The 18161-nt window shown below is 48.3% G+C and overlaps 7 protein-coding genes and 1 non-coding gene across 8 annotated transcripts; 4 read left to right on the forward strand and 4 right to left on the reverse strand.

The window, feature by feature from the left end:
* Positions 1-9: 9 nt before the first annotated feature.
* On the reverse strand, positions 10-3377 carry F5147DRAFT_708712 (Sodium/hydrogen exchanger family-domain-containing protein). The gene is made up of 9 exons (XM_041438145.1): positions 3183-3377; positions 3054-3129; positions 2908-3003; positions 2203-2859; positions 2053-2153; positions 1956-2004; positions 1764-1902; positions 657-1713; positions 10-604 (listed from the first exon to the last, which is right to left on the reverse strand). Exons 1-9 carry the CDS (start codon positions 3252-3254, stop codon positions 185-187), a joined length of 2667 nt encoding a protein of 888 aa, XP_041289917.1. The 5' UTR covers positions 3255-3377; the 3' UTR covers positions 10-184.
* Positions 3378-5796: 2419 nt separating this feature from the next.
* F5147DRAFT_708720 (uncharacterized protein) lies at positions 5797-6745 on the reverse strand. Its single transcript, XM_041438146.1, has 5 exons — positions 6601-6745; positions 6390-6509; positions 6218-6335; positions 6096-6159; positions 5797-6039 (listed from the first exon to the last, which is right to left on the reverse strand). The coding sequence occupies exons 1-5, from the start codon at positions 6672-6674 to the stop codon at positions 5924-5926; spliced, it is 492 nt and encodes a 163-aa protein (XP_041289918.1). The 5' UTR covers positions 6675-6745; the 3' UTR covers positions 5797-5923.
* A 544-nt stretch (positions 6746-7289) lies between these two features.
* F5147DRAFT_708729 (uncharacterized protein) lies at positions 7290-8572 on the forward strand. The gene is made up of 5 exons (XM_041438147.1): positions 7290-7927; positions 7979-8113; positions 8168-8253; positions 8313-8439; positions 8506-8572. The coding sequence occupies exons 1-4, from the start codon at positions 7626-7628 to the stop codon at positions 8435-8437; spliced, it is 648 nt and encodes a 215-aa protein (XP_041289919.1). The 5' UTR covers positions 7290-7625; the 3' UTR covers positions 8438-8439; positions 8506-8572.
* On the reverse strand, positions 8527-9271 carry F5147DRAFT_762660 (uncharacterized protein; the record flags this gene model as incomplete). Its single annotated transcript, XM_041440596.1, has 4 exons — positions 9031-9271; positions 8850-8976; positions 8735-8798; positions 8527-8681 (listed from the first exon to the last, which is right to left on the reverse strand). Exons 1-4 carry the CDS (start codon positions 9135-9137, stop codon positions 8527-8529), a joined length of 453 nt encoding a protein of 150 aa, XP_041289920.1. The 5' UTR covers positions 9138-9271.
* Positions 9272-9843: 572 nt separating this feature from the next.
* On the reverse strand, positions 9844-11586 carry F5147DRAFT_776596 (uncharacterized protein; the record flags this gene model as incomplete). Its single annotated transcript, XM_041441873.1, has 12 exons — positions 9844-10047; positions 10103-10157; positions 10214-10451; positions 10502-10636; positions 10690-10749; positions 10910-10929; positions 10980-10996; positions 11055-11083; positions 11134-11242; positions 11298-11317; positions 11368-11411; positions 11462-11586. The coding sequence occupies 12 exons, from the start codon at positions 11584-11586 to the stop codon at positions 9844-9846; spliced, it is 1056 nt and encodes a 351-aa protein (XP_041289921.1).
* A 731-nt stretch (positions 11587-12317) lies between these two features.
* On the forward strand, positions 12318-15595 carry F5147DRAFT_708731 (uncharacterized protein). Its single transcript, XM_041438148.1, has 10 exons — positions 12318-12348; positions 12399-12566; positions 12627-12734; positions 12792-12887; positions 12933-13278; positions 13329-14007; positions 14062-14216; positions 14269-14592; positions 14649-15184; positions 15243-15595. The coding sequence occupies exons 1-10, from the start codon at positions 12322-12324 to the stop codon at positions 15495-15497; spliced, it is 2694 nt and encodes an 897-aa protein (XP_041289922.1). The 5' UTR covers positions 12318-12321; the 3' UTR covers positions 15498-15595.
* A 6-nt stretch (positions 15596-15601) lies between these two features.
* F5147DRAFT_t101 lies at positions 15602-15672 on the forward strand. The gene has a single exon. It is a non-coding gene; the product is annotated as a tRNA-Gly (tRNA).
* A 1724-nt stretch (positions 15673-17396) lies between these two features.
* Positions 17397-17958, forward strand: F5147DRAFT_708740 (P-loop containing nucleoside triphosphate hydrolase protein). Its single transcript, XM_041438149.1, has 2 exons — positions 17397-17767; positions 17855-17958. The coding sequence occupies exons 1-2, from the start codon at positions 17422-17424 to the stop codon at positions 17857-17859; spliced, it is 351 nt and encodes a 116-aa protein (XP_041289923.1). The 5' UTR covers positions 17397-17421; the 3' UTR covers positions 17860-17958.
* The last annotated feature ends 203 nt before the right edge of the window (positions 17959-18161 follow it).

Consider the following 18161-nt stretch of genomic DNA (forward strand, 5'->3'; position numbering starts at 1 on the left):
CGCGCAAAGTGACTGGGAACCAATCTGCAATTGTGAACTCTACTATTATACACGGCGGTACTACGTAGACTACTACACCAAGATGGAATCCAAGATATTAGATGGTAGCTATACATGCAGTACAGTGGTATATACACCAAAATAATAAACAATTGTCTCAGATACAAACTTGACGTCCCCTCCGTCAAGTATCAATATTCGAAGCCTGGAGAACCACGACAGCAGTCGCACACCCCGAGGCAACAAACGCAGTTGCAGGATCACCGATAGTTTTTCTAATAACATCTTGCCCCACGCTGCCCCGCTCCTTAAGGATCTGTTGCAGCTCTGACGTGTGATCCTCCCCTGCAAGGCGCCGTGAGCGCCCTACCACTACCAAAACAGGCTTGTGCGCAGACGCAAACTGGATGGCAGAATGTAGCGGTAACGGTGATGAGAACTCGGAGAATTCGATCCGGGAAAGGGCAGCCCTCAGCGAGGAGGGTGCGTCATACGGGAGTTGAGAGTTGGCGTATCGCCCCCACAGGAAATTATTAGCTGTCTCGGATTGAAACCGCATTTCCGCGTTGGCCTGGCCATAAACTGTGTCTGGAAAAGCAAGATTCTACAAAGCATGCATCAGAAAATAACCGAGATAGAGAAACAACATAACTTACCGAAGAGACAGGCATTTTGTATGCTAGATCCGGCATATCCGTATCTAAACTTTCTTTCCCATCTAGATGTACGAGCGACGGCCTTTCAACCGCAGCAGTCTCAGTGCCAATTTTTGACATCCTCATAATCGTTGCACTCATTCTGGGATTAGTACAAAGCTGCACCACGAACTCGAGCGCAAGCCGATCATCTGGGCCGCCGAAAAATGGGCAAAATATGTGCCGCGCACTCCCAGTGCCTGTGCCGGCTGGATCGATGAACAGCGCAACATCCGCCTTGCTCTCTGCGAATACTCTGCGCACGAACTGTGAGTGAATCACGGCTGGGGACTTGCCAGTGTGTTTTGATCCGCCAAAAAATGCTTCGAATGGACTCAGATCGGTTTTCAGACCAGATAGGTCTCCACTTGTATTGCCGAAGTTGGACGACGGCGATAGCCACGGCAAGAGGACGAGCTGGGACCCGTATCGTTTGGCATGATGAGCTACAGTACCCGGCATGTTGTCATGAGGGTCAATTGAAAGCGAGAGTGAAACCGGTATATCATTGAGTTCCCCAAAGGTGCGGAACACACTCAGGAGCGGGTCAGTGTGGATGAGGGTGTCAACCGCTGAGGACTTCATAACGTCCGAGGTACGGTCCGACAGCTCAATCAAACGAAGAGCATCCACGCTGACATTAGGCATTTTCATCTTGTCAGATACAGTCGTCGACATAGGTGATTCAAGAGAGGGCGTGCACACCAGTTGAGTGGCTACCAACATTCCAGACATGTGGTCGAATTTGTCGAGGACAACAGTGAAGCGGGAGCGCCATGGTTGATCCTCAGTCATAGGAAACTTACGATCGCTCCTGTCTTCGCCTAGATCTCCAGGTGACGCCCGTGAAACACCTCCAACTGCTGCAAGAGTCCGGCGTTCGGGAGGATAAAGTACAGAGACGAGGGGTGTAGTCATGAACGTCAGGATCAACGCTTCGAAGACGAACATTGAGAACACCGTTGGGGTGAGAATACCGGCATTGAGCCCAATGTTGAGCACGATCAATTCGATGAGACTAAAAAAATGTCAGTGACCAAATAAGATGGAGGAAATTAATCCACTAACCCTTTGCAACTCATCAATGATCCGACGGTGCTTGACTCTCGCCAACTCATTCCGGTTATCCGTGCGGTGATCGTACATGCAGTGAATTTTCCAGAAAAGTCCAGACATATAATTGCGAAAGTGAATCCCCAAATGGTGCCTGCCGTAAAGGTTCATAAATGATCAATGCGAGTCATGGTTGGCAGGACTGACCAGTGTTAAGCAATCCAAGGTTAGTACTTAAGCCAGAGAGTGTGAAGTACTGCGAACTAATTAGTCTTATCGACGTGACAGATTCAGATACCCATACCAGAGGCAAAAATATGATTGTCACCATATCTTCGAGCTTCTCGGTTAGTGCGATAGCAAGACCGCTTTCGCGGGGAACAATGAGTCCTGCCAGGAAGGCCCCTACATCCTAGATAAGTGTTGAACATCAGGAAGAGATGTCATCACTCACCGAAGATAGCATTTACGCCGACAATATCCGTGAAGAACGCACATGCCCAGAATATTAATATGGTAACTGTCATGAAGAACATAGTGGGACCGTTCTCCGTACTTCCAGTGAACCTAGCAAACCACAGCAGCGCGATTCTAACGGGCCACAGGAGAAATATTACGAATGCCACGCATGTCAGTAGGATCCATAGAGCTGTAAGGCCGGAGGTCGCATTGACGAGGGCCACGGCTAGCGCCAGCAGACTCCAGCCGACTACATCATTGCACACACCAGCTGACAGGACAACCATGCCGACGGTTGTGTCTAGGAGCTTTAGTGCGGTGAGGATGCGACAAAGAACGGGAAAAGCTGTGATAGAGAATGACACGCCAGTAAAGAGCATGAAGTTCGTAAACTTAACGGAAGAAGGAATGAGGTTGTGGTAGAGTGGTACAGAGATGGCAGCACCGAGACCAAAGGACAAGGCCATGGCGGAGAGTGCAATGAAGAGAGATGAGCGAACACTACGCTTGATGATGCTGGCGTCGATTTCAAGACCGATTATAAAGAGAAAGAGGCAGAGGCCAATGTTGGCAACGAGAGAGAGATATGGGAGGGATTGAGCGGGGAAGATGTGCTCTGTAAAACCAGGTATTCGTCCCATTGCAGTTGGACCTAGGATAAGATGAGCAGGTGTTAGTACAATATGAAAGATGAGCTCACCGAGGAGAATGCCGCCAAGAACTTCAGCGATGACTTTCGGCTGTTTGATTTTGCCCAAACCAAGTGAGAGTAGCTGCCCCATCATAATGATTATACCTGCGGCTGGCTTAGAAAGGTGTGGTAGACTTTCGAAAGAATATAGTGACCCATTTGTATAATCCATAGCCTCAGGGGATCGGAAGTGGTGAAGGATGAGGGATCTACTCCTGACAATAAGCCGCCCTGAAGCATGGTTCAGTTGTGAATGAGAGGTATGTTGTAGAAGAAAAGTTCACCTGGCCCGTGGCTGTTGCCCTCTTCCAGAGGCCGGACCCAAGACTGACGACTGTGTTTGAGAAGTCGGGCATGGTATGAGCGCTGGGTGATATCCGAGATGACAGGGATCCGGAGTATTAGTAGGATTTTTCGAGAGCGGAGTTTGTATACATCACATATTCACGCGCCTGCTCAGCACTGCATCAAGACATTATGAAGGGACCACCAAGGAAAGGGCAAGGCACATTATGACTAATTATAGGAGTCGTCTCCTATACGCAACAACACCCTGCACGTCGACGGCCCTTCTGATACTTACATACTAGCCAGTGCCTTGGTACGTATCACTGATCGTCATCGCAATATAACTTTTACTACTGATTGGGTTGTATGTTTCGGAGTCTAAAAAACATTTCCAATGTCCCCAAGTACTAGTGCATGGCGAGGATGATCGGTACCATGAAACTCATCCGTCGTCATGATCTTTGCGCCGAACATATCAGTTACTAGCCGGTTGCTTAAATATTCCCCAAGCAACACATGGAACAGACTTATTAGTAAAACCAATTGCAAATTGCAAGACGAGCCGTTTGCGAACAGCTGAGCTACACCACTATGTAGTACTCATCAACTATACTTATCTCAGGCACCATCTCTCTCAAGCAGCGTGGGAAAAATGTCAGATTCAGCTCTTATCATCCTCCATTTCACACTACTGCGCCATGGATCATGATTCAAGTCACCGTTTCCTAATAACTGGTACCCTCTACAGGTACCCTATATGCATAACCAGGTCATGATCCAAGTCGCTACCGACAGCGTTTCCTGATATCCAAATAACTAGTACCCTCTGGTCTAACCCAAGTATGGCTTGTTCCCTACTCAAAATCGGTTATGTGTCATGAAACTTCTTCCCAAAGCTTCCGAGACGAAATGGAACAATCCGCAGCACACGCATAACGTTCCCCGCAATCTATGGCTATGGCGTTCTCGAAGCATCATCACAGCACTACAGCAGAGAACGCCGGATGACCAACTCAATCTAGACTACGCACGTCACACGACCAACAGAAGGCAGACCAATTCTTCGGCTACGTCCTCCCAATCTCTTCAATGAGGATTTTCAACATTTGATCTCGGTGGTCGCCTGCAAGCGAGTCGCTCTCTGCATAGAAAACCCCGAAGCGAGTCGCTGTGCGTGGCAATTCAAATGCACATCGCCCATTCAATAACGTGCCTGGTCTATTCATAATATAAATACACTGATGAGTCTCTCCCCAGCCAGCTGGCATCCCCTGATAGGCAAGGGGAACCGGTAACCGGTGATGCTCTTCTACTTCTAAATACTACCACAACACGCGATGTATGAACAGGTGCCAGCAATTGGCAATAACTCGTGTACACATACTGCTCGAACAGTTTACAAGGACAACTTGACGCAACTTGATGCAACTGTAGCGTGTAATGCAGTGATATAGGGTCTGGTCACCCTCTCAAGGTATAGCTGGCACAGCTCGATGTAGTTCTTGAACCCTAAACGGCATGACTCAGTAAGACACCGGAGATCATCAGAGGCTCATTACCTAGGGCAAGCGGCCAGCATCTCGCAAGGCTCTATGCCTCTTTGGCTATATGTGCGTGTAAGACCCGCTTATGGTAGTAGTATAAGCTGAGCTCCGTCGTTTTCCAGTATGACCACACGACTCTCTCTAAACAGCAAATATCAGAATAACGATCCACAAGCGAAACACTGGACTCACCTCCTGCAGCTGACTGTACAACTCAAACGACAGGTTAAGGCAGATATCGCCCAGAGACACCGCCCTCGAAAGACTTTCTCTAGTTTTCTTATCAATAAGCTGCCACATGACAGTTCTCATCGCTTGTATGCTGTAGACATGCGAGTGAGATTAGTTAGAAAAAGAAAAAGCCACACGAACTCACCGGCTAAACTGCGCCACGTCGCTCTCGTTGCCGTACCGCATCAGCGCAGTACACTGTCGCAGCACCTCGCTAGTCTGATGATACCACGTCTGAACCATCTCCCGAGTGCCCATCGGACAATCAGAAGCATACTCCACAGAAGCACCATGATACACAAACTTCTGGATAATCGTGATCGACATGACAGGCGATGAGCTTGGGGAAAGAAAGTGGTTGTTGAAGTTGACTGGAGATTAACCGGCCGAGCGCGCATCTTATATCTTTCAGCAGAAATAGCTCCAGAAGCGAAAACAATCAGGTTCCAAGGGGCACAGCGGAGCAGGGAATCATGCCCACAAAAGTGGGTTTGGTAATTCTTGTAACTTACGGACCGTTCTTCTAGTTAGGCACCATAGAGATGGATGCGTGCCCAGACAGTCGAAGCATCTACCGCTTGTGCCGCTCTGTTGTCCTTGTTCTGTGGAAACAATACTATGTATGTCGTGTTTCTATGGCAGCGCGTGAATAGGCGGGATCCTGCGGCCACGTCGGCGGGGCTTGTTGTTTCGTCGTTGTGAAACGTGTTCTGATTAGTGCTGTCAACGAAGCGACGTTGAAGACAAAAACAATGTCGGGTTGAGCTCGGCCTCAAAATACTTCTGGGCGCTAAATGGTTTGACATTTTACGTATACAGAAGACGAGTGTTCTTCCCACTAGTAGTGCATGTTAATAACAAATAATGTATTCAACACATTTTTCGACACAACCGCCGATACATAATTAATGAGACACTGGGATATTAGTCGCCCCAGAATCCAAGCGGAGCGCGACGTCCTATCATCGAAAAGAGGACGGCCGGGAGATCACAAAGGTCCGGGGATCGATGGTGACAACATAGGGATCGGACAAAGCTGCTTTATCAGCTGCAGCTGTTCTTGCTCCATAACCTCTCTCTAGACAAAAGAAGGGTGATCAGTCTCCTAAAATTCTACGGGATGGCCATCCATACCGTGTAAGACAGCATATCTTTGAGCCCACGCTCTGTAGTCCAAGCCGTTCTCTCGATGATATAGCTAAAATATACCAAATATAATAAAACGATACTGACCACGAGGGATAACTACGACGTACGATTTGCAACTTCATGCTAAGGTACTGAGCTTGATAATTATATGTTTGTGCCTCGGCCAGTCGCTCGTCATAGGTAAGGCGGGTGTCGGTCAAAAGCGCGCCGTTCATGTTTCGGAGACTAAACGGCGGGATAGTCAAGGAGACAGTTAGTCGTTAACTGGATGCAACTTACGAAGAGCTTTGGACATCATCCGTGGCGCTGCCATAGTTCAGATAGGTCTGACAATAGTCGAGAACAACGTTGGTGCTATCGTGCCACTGGGTAACTTCGTCGCGTTTGGGAGGCTTAGGGCTGTTCCAGGAGAGGGCCATGGTTTTCAGTCGTTTTTGTTGTTGTAATTGGATCTGGGGAATATGCTGAGAGACCGAAAGACGGAACTCACTTTATATACTGTACTACAGGATGTGCGCAAAGCGGTTGTGGCCAGTGGCTGTGTGGCCCGAACTTGAACACCATTGACCGAGGAACTCTCTTTGTGGACAGTTTAAACCCGCCGCCTAGGGTTTTGACCACCGCAAACAAAAAACAGATCCAAATATGCAATGGGCGCTCGCTGGCTGGCCGCCACAAGTCACTTGTTCAGGGAAAACGTCAGTATGAGAATCCACGAAAGGGTCACAAGCCATTTTGAAAATCGAAGGAAGTATAGGAGACAGTTATCATGGCATGCCCATCTGAGTCATACTCAGATCAGCAGACCATTGCTGACCAGCGGTGACTATGTGGATTCTGAAAAGCCATCAATGTCCAAGCCTATTATTGGGACAGAAGATGTGGCAGTTTCCTTGCTTGTGAGGAAATGGCTGGGCCACAACAGGTATGTGGATCTTATGGAAGGGTGCCGCAAGACAGTGCAATTCTTGTTTTTGGGTGATACGAACGTACATTGTCTACCACATCTAGCTGATGCAGTAGACGGTCCTGTAGAGAGAAGGGTTTTGACGTTACAACTATCGACAACATCCAAGCGTCGTCTGTGGTAGTATAAGACTGGATACCAGGCCGGTCTCCCCTAGAGTCCTAGACTGGTTATATGAATTCGGAGTGATGATGACTCGGGTTAGGCCTACTATGACTCTTGTACCCGAGGCCAGCCCTAAACATCACATGACCTTCAATTTGACTGGAAGCTGCGCAGTCCTGGCAGTCCCAGCCTCCAGGTACTCGAGCCGCCTTGGCAGTTCCCCCAAATGTATGACTGAACCTCAACGCAGTTCAGTGGCTAGCTGTGTCAGCAAGTAGTGCGAAAAAATGCACATCCCAATGCGAACACTGCACCGTGGTCCTGTCAGGTGTACCCTCGACTGCCACAGTATGACGGTAAGTGGATCGATATTACTGTTCCGCTACATCATACTCGTCTAGTAACAAGTTACGAAAAATCGACATTCAGTGTTTGCCTAGACAATGCTATACACAACACACGGATATCGTGTCAACAGAAGAATCTGCTCTACCTCGAAAGTAACACCAAAACCAATCCCGAAGACTTCCATCACCCCACATCGCTGGCTCGCAAACAGATCGAGGATGAATTTCCATTCTATTATTGCCTTGATACAGAGCGGCGCGAGCTCAATGATAGTGAAAGCGACAACAGAAACTCTGACGAGGACGGCATTGCGGTCATCCCCATCTGTTCAGGCGAACCTGCTAACTTCGACCCACTCAAGATTAAATGACGTTGCGCTCGGTAGTCTCAGCGGTGGGTTAGTTATAGGAAAATATAATGTCTTTATCGAATCCAATAATTATTTCAGCCTGCTCTTGAGCAACTTTCACGCAAGGGAAATCCTTGAACTTCTGAATCACGTACCTGGTCTGTACATTGTCCTTCAGTCTTTATCCAAGCCAATCGACGAACGCCAAGCACTGACAAGCATCTGGATTCGTTCGTATGTCAACCTGTGTACTTGAGTGTTCTAACTTCTAGCTCGGTGATTACACAGATCCGCTTACAGCTGGATTTCAAAGCCCACTTGTCGAATTGCAATATTCCCGCTCAAACAGCTAACTGTGAGCTCCCCTCTTAGAAGTACGTTTCTAGTGTACCTTGCCATTCGGCACGAGCCTGACTTAATCCTGGCTGAAAAGAGCGTCATGAAAATCGCGCTCAGGCTGACAGCCGCAGCTCAATCCTCAGCGAGTTCATCCTAACATGCATCCTGAAGGACACTAGCCTGACAATTAAACTCTGCATGTTCCACAAACTATACTAAATGTGAATATTATCGCAAGTACGTCTATGATACTACGGTACAGATAGTCCTAGCCATTCCATTGACAGGATCACGGTGGCGGCAACTTGTTACATCTCTGGGGGACTTGCTTGAGCAAGGTGAAGTAGACGGGTGCTAATGTAATCAAGATTGAAACCAATGCCTTCTTGGTATATGACCTTCTCGGTTTCCGGCCCTGCGGTGTCATCCTTTAAACTATTCTTCAGCTTCCTTTGCTCTTGGACTAGAAACGGGAGCAATTAAGTCGCAGTCCATTATCACATCAAAAATACTTACATTCCATGACAGCTAGTCTCTTTCTCCAGCTTTGGTCATTCAAACCTTTGGCTTCTTGTTCTTTCTAAGAAAACAGTAAGCCATTACCTATGCGCAACAAAATCGGTCTACTCACATCCAAAAGTGTGTAGTGCAACTTTTCTACTTGATGGCTGCATTCTTCCGCTAAGGCTACGCCGTTCTGGTCGTCATGAGCAACACGTCCTTCGAGAAAATGAACTGCGCTGTTCATGCCCCTGAGGCTAATGGTAGTTCGAATCAGTCGTCGTCGCAGCGAACATGGAGCATGAACGTACAATGCTAGCTGTGCGCTATCTTTAGCATCCCCATATACAAGCAGAGGTTCGCAGTAGTTGAGCAGGTCCTCAGTACTCTTGTACCAGGCAGCGAGCAAGTTACGCATGTTAATGGAGGAGCAAGTGTTAAGTGATAGAAGTTAGGGGTTGTAAGAGGGAGTCGTTCAAATTGAAGCTGTTTCGAGATGTTAGCTGGACTTTATAATGACCGTTTGGAATTTCTGGATGTGCATCTCATTAGCGAACACGTCAAGAGTATACAAGAACAAGTTTACAGTCATGCATAGAACAAAAACGCAACGACTCAGCCGGTTCTCCATGGGGTTGTGCCATTGTTCTGATGACTAACAAGTATTTCACAGCCGCGGTAGCGTGTCCACAGTAGCCCACAGCACGTAATTTTTACCAGCGCGCCTGCCTCGATTGTACAATATCATTTCTCACACCGCTGCATCGCAAACAAGGAAGTGCTGCAAGTTGGCAAGGAGTTGAAACGAAATTGAATGGTTTGCAACCAGAGCTTTGACAATGAGAATAACAAATTTGAGGCCTTACCAAAAAAGGAATGCGACACCAATCCTTTCTCGTAATCAGACGATTCCAATAAATGAGAGATTCAGGATGATCTCAGTGTGTCACTCGGTCCGACGGTGTAGTTGCTACTCAAGTAGTGATACAAAAAGAAAATAATTTTGTGTATCCAGAATATTTCTCTTCAAAGCCGGAACTCAGAACAAACTATTCGAAGTACCATGACGAAACCTCAAGCAATCTTTCCTGATACCTGCAGATTACCTGACAGGCATTCCCCTGCTACACACTACTGAAAGTTGGCACATGTATAGTATCCTGAAAAGCAATTGAGGTTATGCTAGCTGCTGCATCGGAGTTGGCCACGAGGTCGGCATGATACATTCGCAAGCTAAGGATGAGGCGTGGTCCCAGCACAAACATCTGTATGTACGAGAAAATCTCAAAAACAGCGTTAGAAATCTGGACTCCCGCAGAATCTAGGTCCTATAAAAATGATGAACAGCGGTCACACGTAGATATCGGTGACAAATAGGCGCACCGAGACCTTTGGAGAGAGCTGAGTACCGAAGGCGGAGCAACAAACAACGGTGAAGCTAGCAAGCGCGGCCTTTCAGCGTAAAAAGATAACCGCGTTCAATTACAAGCTTACCTTGCAAAGTAAACCAAATGTGATTCTAGTAACACTCTGAAACAGTCCCTGATGGTCGATCTTGTCGATGGGCCGAGTCGTCGCAGCTCACGGAAGTGTTTCACAGCAACCCAAACTGAAAGGCAGAGTGCAAGAACCTCCCATATGGCGGTGAGTATCCAAGTTACGGAGATCAGGAGTAGGTCGTCTGCTGTATAGATATAAGCACATGCATGTGTGCCGGAGAGAATGAGCTCCTCTGCTATTCGTCAAACGAGCTTAATTCCTTGATATGTAACTAAAGCTTACCCCCTGACGTGTAGCTGAGAACCATTGCCGCAATCACTCCGCAGGTAATGTTGACAACCAAGAGGATTATAGTGAGAAAGATAAGGATCTTTCTGGACCTCTGATACATGGCGTGTAACCGAGTAAGCGTGATGACTTATACGATGTTTCAGTCAATGGCACTGAGGTCATGCAGCAGAGTCGCTCACCACCTAGCATTGCGGCTACAATCACATTGATCCAATTTAATGTGGAATACAGAATAGCGCCTGAAACATCCGGTTAACGGTCATTCTGGAAGAATCGATATGTCCAAACGAACTCACACCTATTGTGGTCATTGTATTGAAACATGAAGCTGGTCGAGCGTCGCACTCACTCCTACATAGAAGGACAGTTAATAGAAAGGTACCAGGGCAGGATACTCACTGCATCTGTCACCGAAGATCCTGTGTGCCACCGATCAGAAGACGCGAATACATTGTAAAAGGAGACGCACCCATCATAATATTGATGCTAATTGTGAGGGATGGCTGATTAGCACAACGCCATCATATTAACCCTATAAACATACATATAATATGGTATTCCAACGTAGCGTATCTAGAACAGATCAGAGTTAGCCCAACTTGCCAACAACACGAGTCACTTACAATTAGATACAGAAGAGTCATCAAGGACCAGCGTTGCCTCTATACCGACAAAATTGTACCATTGCGTTATCTTCTGATACGGGTGTCCACTCACCCAGATCAGTTCAACCTGTTGAACCATTCTTGGTGAGATGGCTGGTCCCGTAGTAATGGCACAAACCCACCTCGTCTCCGAACGTCAGCACTGGAAATATCATGAGCATATCAACGGTTCCGCAATAATATTTCACTCACCCCAATCGTATATCAGTGCGGTAGATGAGGCAACTGCGAAACCGCTGTCCGTGTTAGGATGAGACGCTATCAACATGACTAGCTCACCACGAACACGTAAAATAACTGGATAAACGAAACGAATTGATCATCGGCCACCAGGCGGGATCGCTTGAGACTAGCGTCATTTTCGCGGGAGGGTATACTAGCCTGAGTGCGAGCAGCGAACCTGATGAACATATAGCGACGGCTTTCTTCCTAGATATAATAGTACCTGCATTGAGAACATCAATGATATAGATGAATGTACGTTCTCGCCACAAAGCCCTTGATTGACTCGGAGTGAAGTATCAAGATTCTTAGTAAGATCGTGATACCGAACCAAAGTAGGGTTTAGTTGAGGAGCTGCCAACCTAGTATCACTCGCAGGGATGATTCAACACCGACAAAGGTCAAAAGCAGTTAATCAATCATGATGTCGGCGAATTTTGTCCAATTCTCGTAATTTCCTTGCGATGCACGATTGATGTATTTGTAAATTTAACCATTGAGCTGTAATAACTGGATGACACTACGCGATGCAAAAAAAAGGATAAGGGTTATGCACCTCTGATGCGAATCGGAAAGCGATGCTACAACGCACCGTGACTGTACATTAAAGTCAATGCGTCGGCCCTGCATCAACTTTTGCACAGCTAGTTAACTGAGACTAATAGTCTGCTGAACGTAGTATATGACACTGCCCCTAGCTCAACACAGAAATGAGAGCACATGGTAAAGAACACGACTCCGATGGGCCTGTATGCATATGGCCGGAGGACTATGCAGCAAACCCGGCTACGAGTCCACGTACATGCTTGCTTGGCTTTCAGTGGGAAGCCGGCGCGAGCTGACCTACCCTGAACCACTCACGTGACCAGCCATGTACGCTGAATTCATATCACTGAATAAATTCTTTACCAACTATTCGGAGTGATGCGTCGGTCGAACAAATCACACAAGGTGCGCACGGGCTTGATCATTGACTACATATACATAGACCGGTCATCCAGGTTCCCAATGTCAAACTTAGACCCGCTCAACCACGATCCAATCATGTGGACGCGCCATATGATCACAGCTCAGACTCCGAACTTGTCCCTCCCAATGCGAGTATGGTTGACCTGTGTCCTAGACCGTTCAGGGGTGTTACGCTTTGCGCGACAGGTACAATGGATAAGGTACGTTGCTTCTGGTTGGGGTTGTGACAGATAGTGGTGAAGTTAACAGTGTGTGGGAAGGCTACCTTGTTCAAACAGGCATTTGAACTCGGCGCGACATCTACAAGTGACTTTACGGATAGAGTGACTCACTTACTAGCGAATAGCCACGGCGGAGCCAAGTACGCGGTGAGATTACCCACAGGTGCCTCTTGTCTTTGTTTAATCCTATTCATATGGGTGTAGTGCGCGTTAGAACGCAAAATACCCATCATGCGTCCCGAATGGATAACGGATGCACACCAGGTTTGGTTGCGTGGAGATGACGTAGATCTAGCAGAGGTGAGCACAACATAATCATTGACAACACATTCCTAACGTCTGCAGACTGTTTCTACACACCGCCTTCCCATCTTCTCCGGTGTCACACTCTCATTATCAGGTATTGATGACCTCGAGCAACGCGCAAATATAAATCGTGCTCTAACCAGACACGGTGGGATATATGTCAAAGCCATCGAACGCCCTGTCAAGGTGACACATCTACTCTGTGCGGGCGACAATGAGACCGAGAAGATGCGCTACGCTGATAAATTCAACAAACGTGGCGAGGCAAAAATCCACGTCGTCTGGGAGGAGTGGTTCTGGGACTGCTTGGAATTCAGAGGGCGCTTCGAGGAAAAGCGTTACGTCGTCACGCGGCCGAGACCAGAGAGGAAGACCATGAACGAAGGTAAGTAGACATCTACTCCATAACCTTGAAAATCAATTTACACATAATAGAGCTCACCACTTCAATACCAGTCCACGACTCTGCCCCAGGCACGCACCCTTCGAATGCGATTCCTGTCGACGGTCATCTACCTAGGACGCCCGCCCCACCGAAACCAAGTCACGATTATGATCTGTTGGAGGAGGAGGAACCTGCATCCCTAGCACACACTCCCGTTCGCGCAGTGACGCTTCAGCTCTGGGGCAGCCTCTTACGTCCACGGGGTTTCGAGATCGATCCAGTTGCGAACAAGCTCGTCCGTAGTCCTTCAAAGTCACAGTCAATGGCAGGTCCGCCGATGTCGCCGATACAGTTACCGGCACGTCTTACGCCTGACGTGCGAACGAGAACCGCAGAGAAGGTGATAGAATCCCAGGGGAAATCTGTAATCTCGTCTTTCAAACGTGCCAAATCATTTGCGCCGCCTGCAAAAGAGCCAATGACGCGGCAGCCGTTCAGGCGAACAACCACGATTGCAGCTATGGGACCTGGTGATGCAGAGGGGAGTACAGCATCTCACCAACCTGAGGTGGAGGACTCTTCGATGGCGACACTCTTTGCAGGTTACCACTTCCGTCTACTGGGGGAGGCAAAATGTGCGAATGTGCGCAATGCTATTGATCGTGGGGGAGGCGTGGTCGTGGACGAAGATACTGACGATATCGATTTCATTGTTGTGCGACTCATTAGGTGAGCTTCGACTCTCTCATATCAATGGGGCATCTTATGCACCGGATTGCTTAGTGGGAGCAAACTCTACCAGAACGAACCTGATGAGACGTTGCGCGCCAAATATCGCACGGAATGTTGGCTCGAACACTCGGTCTTCCAAGAGCGAATATGTGGACCGCACGAAAATATATCATTCAGGCCTCTTAGCCTTCCCTGTCCAATACCTAGTACGTGTCACGGCTACCTTTACTCATTTTATACGTGCTGACATGATCACAGACACCGAACAAATTATTCTAAGCCTTTCTGGACTTGATCAGTCTGAGCTATGCTGGACAAAGCGTTTGTTGCGGGCGTTGGGTATAACGCTTGCCCAGATATTCTCTCGACATTCGACACACCTACTTTGTCCGAGTGCCTGTGGTGCCAAGTACGACAAGGCAAAAGAGTGGAACATCCCCATCGTGGGCATGGCATGGTTAGAGGATATGGCGAAGGCGGGTAAGGTACCTGACATCAGCGAATATCTCATTGGCGACGTTGGCAACCGAGCGGCAAAGGGTAAGGCGAGGGATGTACAGATGGTGGATACCACCAATGACAGTAAGCTAGAGTATCGTCAAACATTTAACGTCATTTTTATTGTTTTATTGTCACAGGTTTGCCTGTCCTTCCGCTTTTCGTGAAGAAGCCACATCTCTTACAAGATCTTCGGACGCCTACTCTCCTTGACATAGAGCATGCCCCTCCGGCCACGTTCTTCGGCGAGTCAAATGGCTCACTCGACGACGCTCTGCCACAATACAAGAGCGACGATGGGGCGCGATTTTCAGCCTCTCCGCCTCTTTTGCCACCGCAGAGTAGCTCACCCCCAGTCGAATATGTTGCTGTGCACCCCACACGCCGGAGACCTCCATCATCCTTTGAAGACCTTAATCCTCCAGTCCCATCCCTGGATGCTAACGGACGCATACCCTCCTCCACCTCACCCTCGCCAATGAAGCTCCCCCCCAGCTCAGATGCGCGGCTGACGTGCGAACCCTCGCCAGTGCGAGTGCCTCATCCAAGAGACGTTGCCCGCGAGCTACAAGAGAGCCTGACAACGCTGCTCGGGAAGAGACAGGTATCAGAAGAAGATGTTATGCGCCCAGGACAACGGAAGGGCAAGCGGCCGCGCCCACTGCCGCGCCCCGGGGTTCGTTGGCAATCTAGAGTTCCTTTCTCTTTCGTACTCATTCATCCATTATATGTAGGTACAATCTCGGCAAGAATCACGCGAGACCATCATTAGGGAGCCTCCGGCACGACTTGTGCCGCTTCCGCAGCCTATGTATTACGATGCGATGAGCCTGCTGGACGGGAGCACGCGTCCGAGCGAGGATAGTCTGCGCGTGACATATGAGGACCCTGGACAGGAGGCGGAGAAGCGGAAGCTGCTGGCTTTACTTGGGGATGAGAATGTCGGGAGGAAGGGCAGGAGGAAGAGCACGAGGATACCGGGCTATTGATCGTGATGTGCATTGGAGTGCCGTATCTCTTTAGCGCGTATAATATTATCATCTAGCCTGATCACATCAATGTAAAACATTGGCAAGTCTGCACGAATTCATGGGCATTAATGGGGTAGTGGTAACCTGGGTCGTTGCCATCGACCCGCCGGGGGTTCGATTCCCTCTTAATGCAGTGGGATATTTTTGCGGCGGAGGGCCAACGGGGCCAAAATGTTTCGTAATTTAGGTAAACTTGCACCAGTCATGCATATGTCTCACAGACCTGAAAGTTGTGTCTCAGTTGCATAATATGGACATTCCGCCTTCCTTGCTTTGTCCTTCGAGTCTCCAGTTCTCCTTCCGTGTAACACTTCCTGTCCATCATTTGTATTGCCCATGGAATAGTCTATCATGTATACTTTTGTGCATGAATCAAAGGTGCTCTTTTGTGCCAGGACCGAATTGAAGAATAGTCAGTGTGCTATTTAAAATTAAAAATTAAAAGTTGATCGCCTACTAAGACAGCTGAATTGAATATGATGAGGATACTAAGGTTTAGCCCGGTCTGTTTAGAAGATGAATACTAAGGTGCCAACTATGAGTAAAATTTATCAGTGAGGATGTTCAAGCTCAAGTTGTGAAACGTCCGTAGCATCGTTGGCAACGATGTCCTGAGCCTTCGGGTCCAGCAGCTCTCCGTCCTCGAGCTGTTGTAGCGCCTCTTGTTTTGCTTCTCTGTAAGCTAACGACTTCTCCCTCCATTCCATAGCTTCTTCACTCCACTTTAGTTTACACCTCTCCTCAGAGGTTGGCTCACCTCATGTAATACATTTTCGTCAACGATGACCTGAGCTTGAGGCTCGTCAACATCTGCCGGTACATTGACCACATTGGGGTCCAGCAGCTCTCCGTCCTTGTGTGGTTGTTGTAGCGCCGCTTCTTTTGCTTCTCTGTAAGCTATTGCCTTCTTCCTCTTTCGTTCCATGGCTTCTCCTGAATCACTTGGCTTTCCTTTGTTTCCTCTTTTGCCTTGTCTTTGACTTGTATGGGTCACCATCATAAGGAAGGACGAATTTCTTGGCCCTGGGCATCGGAAGTGTTCTAGGCTTCTGGGAGTAACTGAAATCAAATAATGCTAACACTCTAGTCGTAAGAATTGCGTGGTGCTGCATGAAAGAAGTAAAACCGATCTCACGAGTCACCTTCATGCACTGGATGTTAGGCTCTACGAGACTTTTTGGGAAGCAGCTTGACAATTCGGTCCGGCATGACAGTATAACGGGTGGAGTTGAGGTGCCAGTGAAGTGAGCCGACATTAATCCAGTTCTGCAGCCCCGGGTTCGGTATTTTCCTGGTGCACGTGAACCTGTTCGAACCCAGTCGCAACGAAGCATCGAAGCCTCATGCACATGTTCCAGCTGGTGAGGATTCCCCATTTGCTTAGTACACTCATCCTTCGAATATGACCATAATCTCAAATGATCGCAGTCGGTGGCTGTTCAACAATTTAAAGGTTGGTCGCATGATTAAACTCCGCAGCATGGAGCAGAGATATTCCAAAAGGTAATCGGCCTCCAGCAGATGCAGCTCAGCAGAACAGCTGGTGGGCTTCATGTTTGCGCCCTGGGTCATCTACAATATTTCAGAAATCAGGGCTTCTTACGTGTTATAGGCAGCCGCAGAAGGCTACAAGGAGACACTCACTCGCCTAATCGAAATAACCGAAAGCCGTGTCGATCAGCATTCTATGCCCAAGGCCGCGATGATGACCTCCGTCGCTCAGCGAGTGCATCCTGGAATCAAATAGAGGCATTAATTAAGTGAGTCTCGCTTGCCTCGTTATTATCCGCTGATTTACAGTTTCGTTTGGAAATCGACTGATTGTGTGCAGAAGCTGGGTGTTCCCTTTATCAGCATATCTGCTCCCTCTATTGTGTCTGGCATGTTTGGAGAGTCAGAAAAAATACTACGAGATACGTTTGACTCCCGCAAAGCTGTCTACGTCATCGCCGCAACGAACCGTCCCGATATGATCGACCCAGCTATGGTTTGCCCAGGGCGTCTCGACAAGCTCCTCTATGTTGACCTACCAAGCGCCGATGAACGCGTCGAGATCATACGGACGCTAGCGCGTAAAGTCCTATTCGCCCCTACAGAACCAGATGCCGAGACGATCCTGCAGCGCGCGGAACACATCGTGCGGGAGAAATGTGATGGATACAGCAGTGCGGACCTCGCAGCTGTCACTCGGGAGGCAGGCGTTGTGGCATTGAGACGTTCTCGGTGCGCTTGACCAGATGGATGACAGTGATGGAGGTTTGGTAGAGAATCAGCTGCGAGTAGTTGTCGTGTTGGAGGATTTCATTCGCACTCACGATAAGGTCGGTCCCAGCGTGTCTGCTGTGCAGCGGAGGAAGTATGAAGCGCTGCGAGCCAAGTTTGCTGGCCTTCCTGTGCGAACGGGGAAGGATGTCGATTAGAAGTGAGCTATTAACAGTATCGCCATTATAATAGGACGCTGATATTTGGCACTCCTGTGACACATGCGTGATTCGCTTGATTTAGTACTTGCACTTTTTCTAGTGCTTAAAATGACTCAATTAATTTGGAATGAACCGAACGAGACAGCCAAGAATCTGAGCAATACACGCGTCCTAGTGCTACTCAAATAGACACGGAACT

This window comes from Suillus discolor, assembly GCF_016758755.1.
Source record: "Suillus discolor strain FC423 chromosome Unknown F5147scaffold_50, whole genome shotgun sequence".
In the NCBI taxonomy this organism is placed as follows: domain Eukaryota; kingdom Fungi; phylum Basidiomycota; class Agaricomycetes; order Boletales; family Suillaceae; genus Suillus; species Suillus discolor.

Bases quoted from the DNA above. Each gene is read 5' to 3' on its own strand.
- F5147DRAFT_708712 (XM_041438145.1), bottom strand. From the start codon at position 3,254: ATGCCCGACTTCTCAAACACAGTCGTCAGTCTTGGGTCCGGCCTCTGG. The intron at 2,154-2,202 runs GTGAGTGATGAC...TCTAGGATGTAG, and splicing joins CGGCGTAAATGCTATCTTCG to GGGCCTTCCTGGCAGGACTC. The intron at 605-656 runs GTAAGTTATGTT...CATGCTTTGTAG, and splicing joins ACAAAATGCCTGTCTCTTCG to AATCTTGCTTTTCCAGACAC.
- F5147DRAFT_708720 (XM_041438146.1), bottom strand. From the start codon at position 6,674: ATGGTGTTCAAGTTCGGGCCACACAGCCACTGGCCACAACCGCTTTGC. The intron at 6,510-6,600 runs GTGAGTTCCGTC...CTCCTGGAACAG, and splicing joins CCTGTAGTACAGTATATAAA to CCCTAAGCCTCCCAAACGCG. The intron at 6,336-6,389 runs GTAAGTTGCATC...CCCGCCGTTTAG, and splicing joins GATGATGTCCAAAGCTCTTC to TCTCCGAAACATGAACGGCG.
- F5147DRAFT_708729 (XM_041438147.1), top strand. From the start codon at position 7,626: ATGCTATACACAACACACGGATATCGTGTCAACAGAAGAATCTGCTCT. The intron at 8,114-8,167 runs GTATGTCAACCT...GTGATTACACAG, and splicing joins ACAAGCATCTGGATTCGTTC to ATCCGCTTACAGCTGGATTT. The intron at 8,254-8,312 runs GTACGTTTCTAG...CTGGCTGAAAAG, and splicing joins TGTGAGCTCCCCTCTTAGAA to AGCGTCATGAAAATCGCGCT.
- F5147DRAFT_708731 (XM_041438148.1), top strand. From the start codon at position 12,322: ATGCGTCGGTCGAACAAATCACACAAG. The intron at 13,279-13,328 runs GTAAGTAGACAT...TACACATAATAG, and splicing joins GAGGAAGACCATGAACGAAG to AGCTCACCACTTCAATACCA. The intron at 14,593-14,648 runs GTAAGCTAGAGT...TTATTGTCACAG, and splicing joins GGTGGATACCACCAATGACA to GTTTGCCTGTCCTTCCGCTT.
- F5147DRAFT_708740 (XM_041438149.1), top strand. From the start codon at position 17,422: ATGTTTGGAGAGTCAGAAAAAATACTACGAGATACGTTTGACTCCCGC.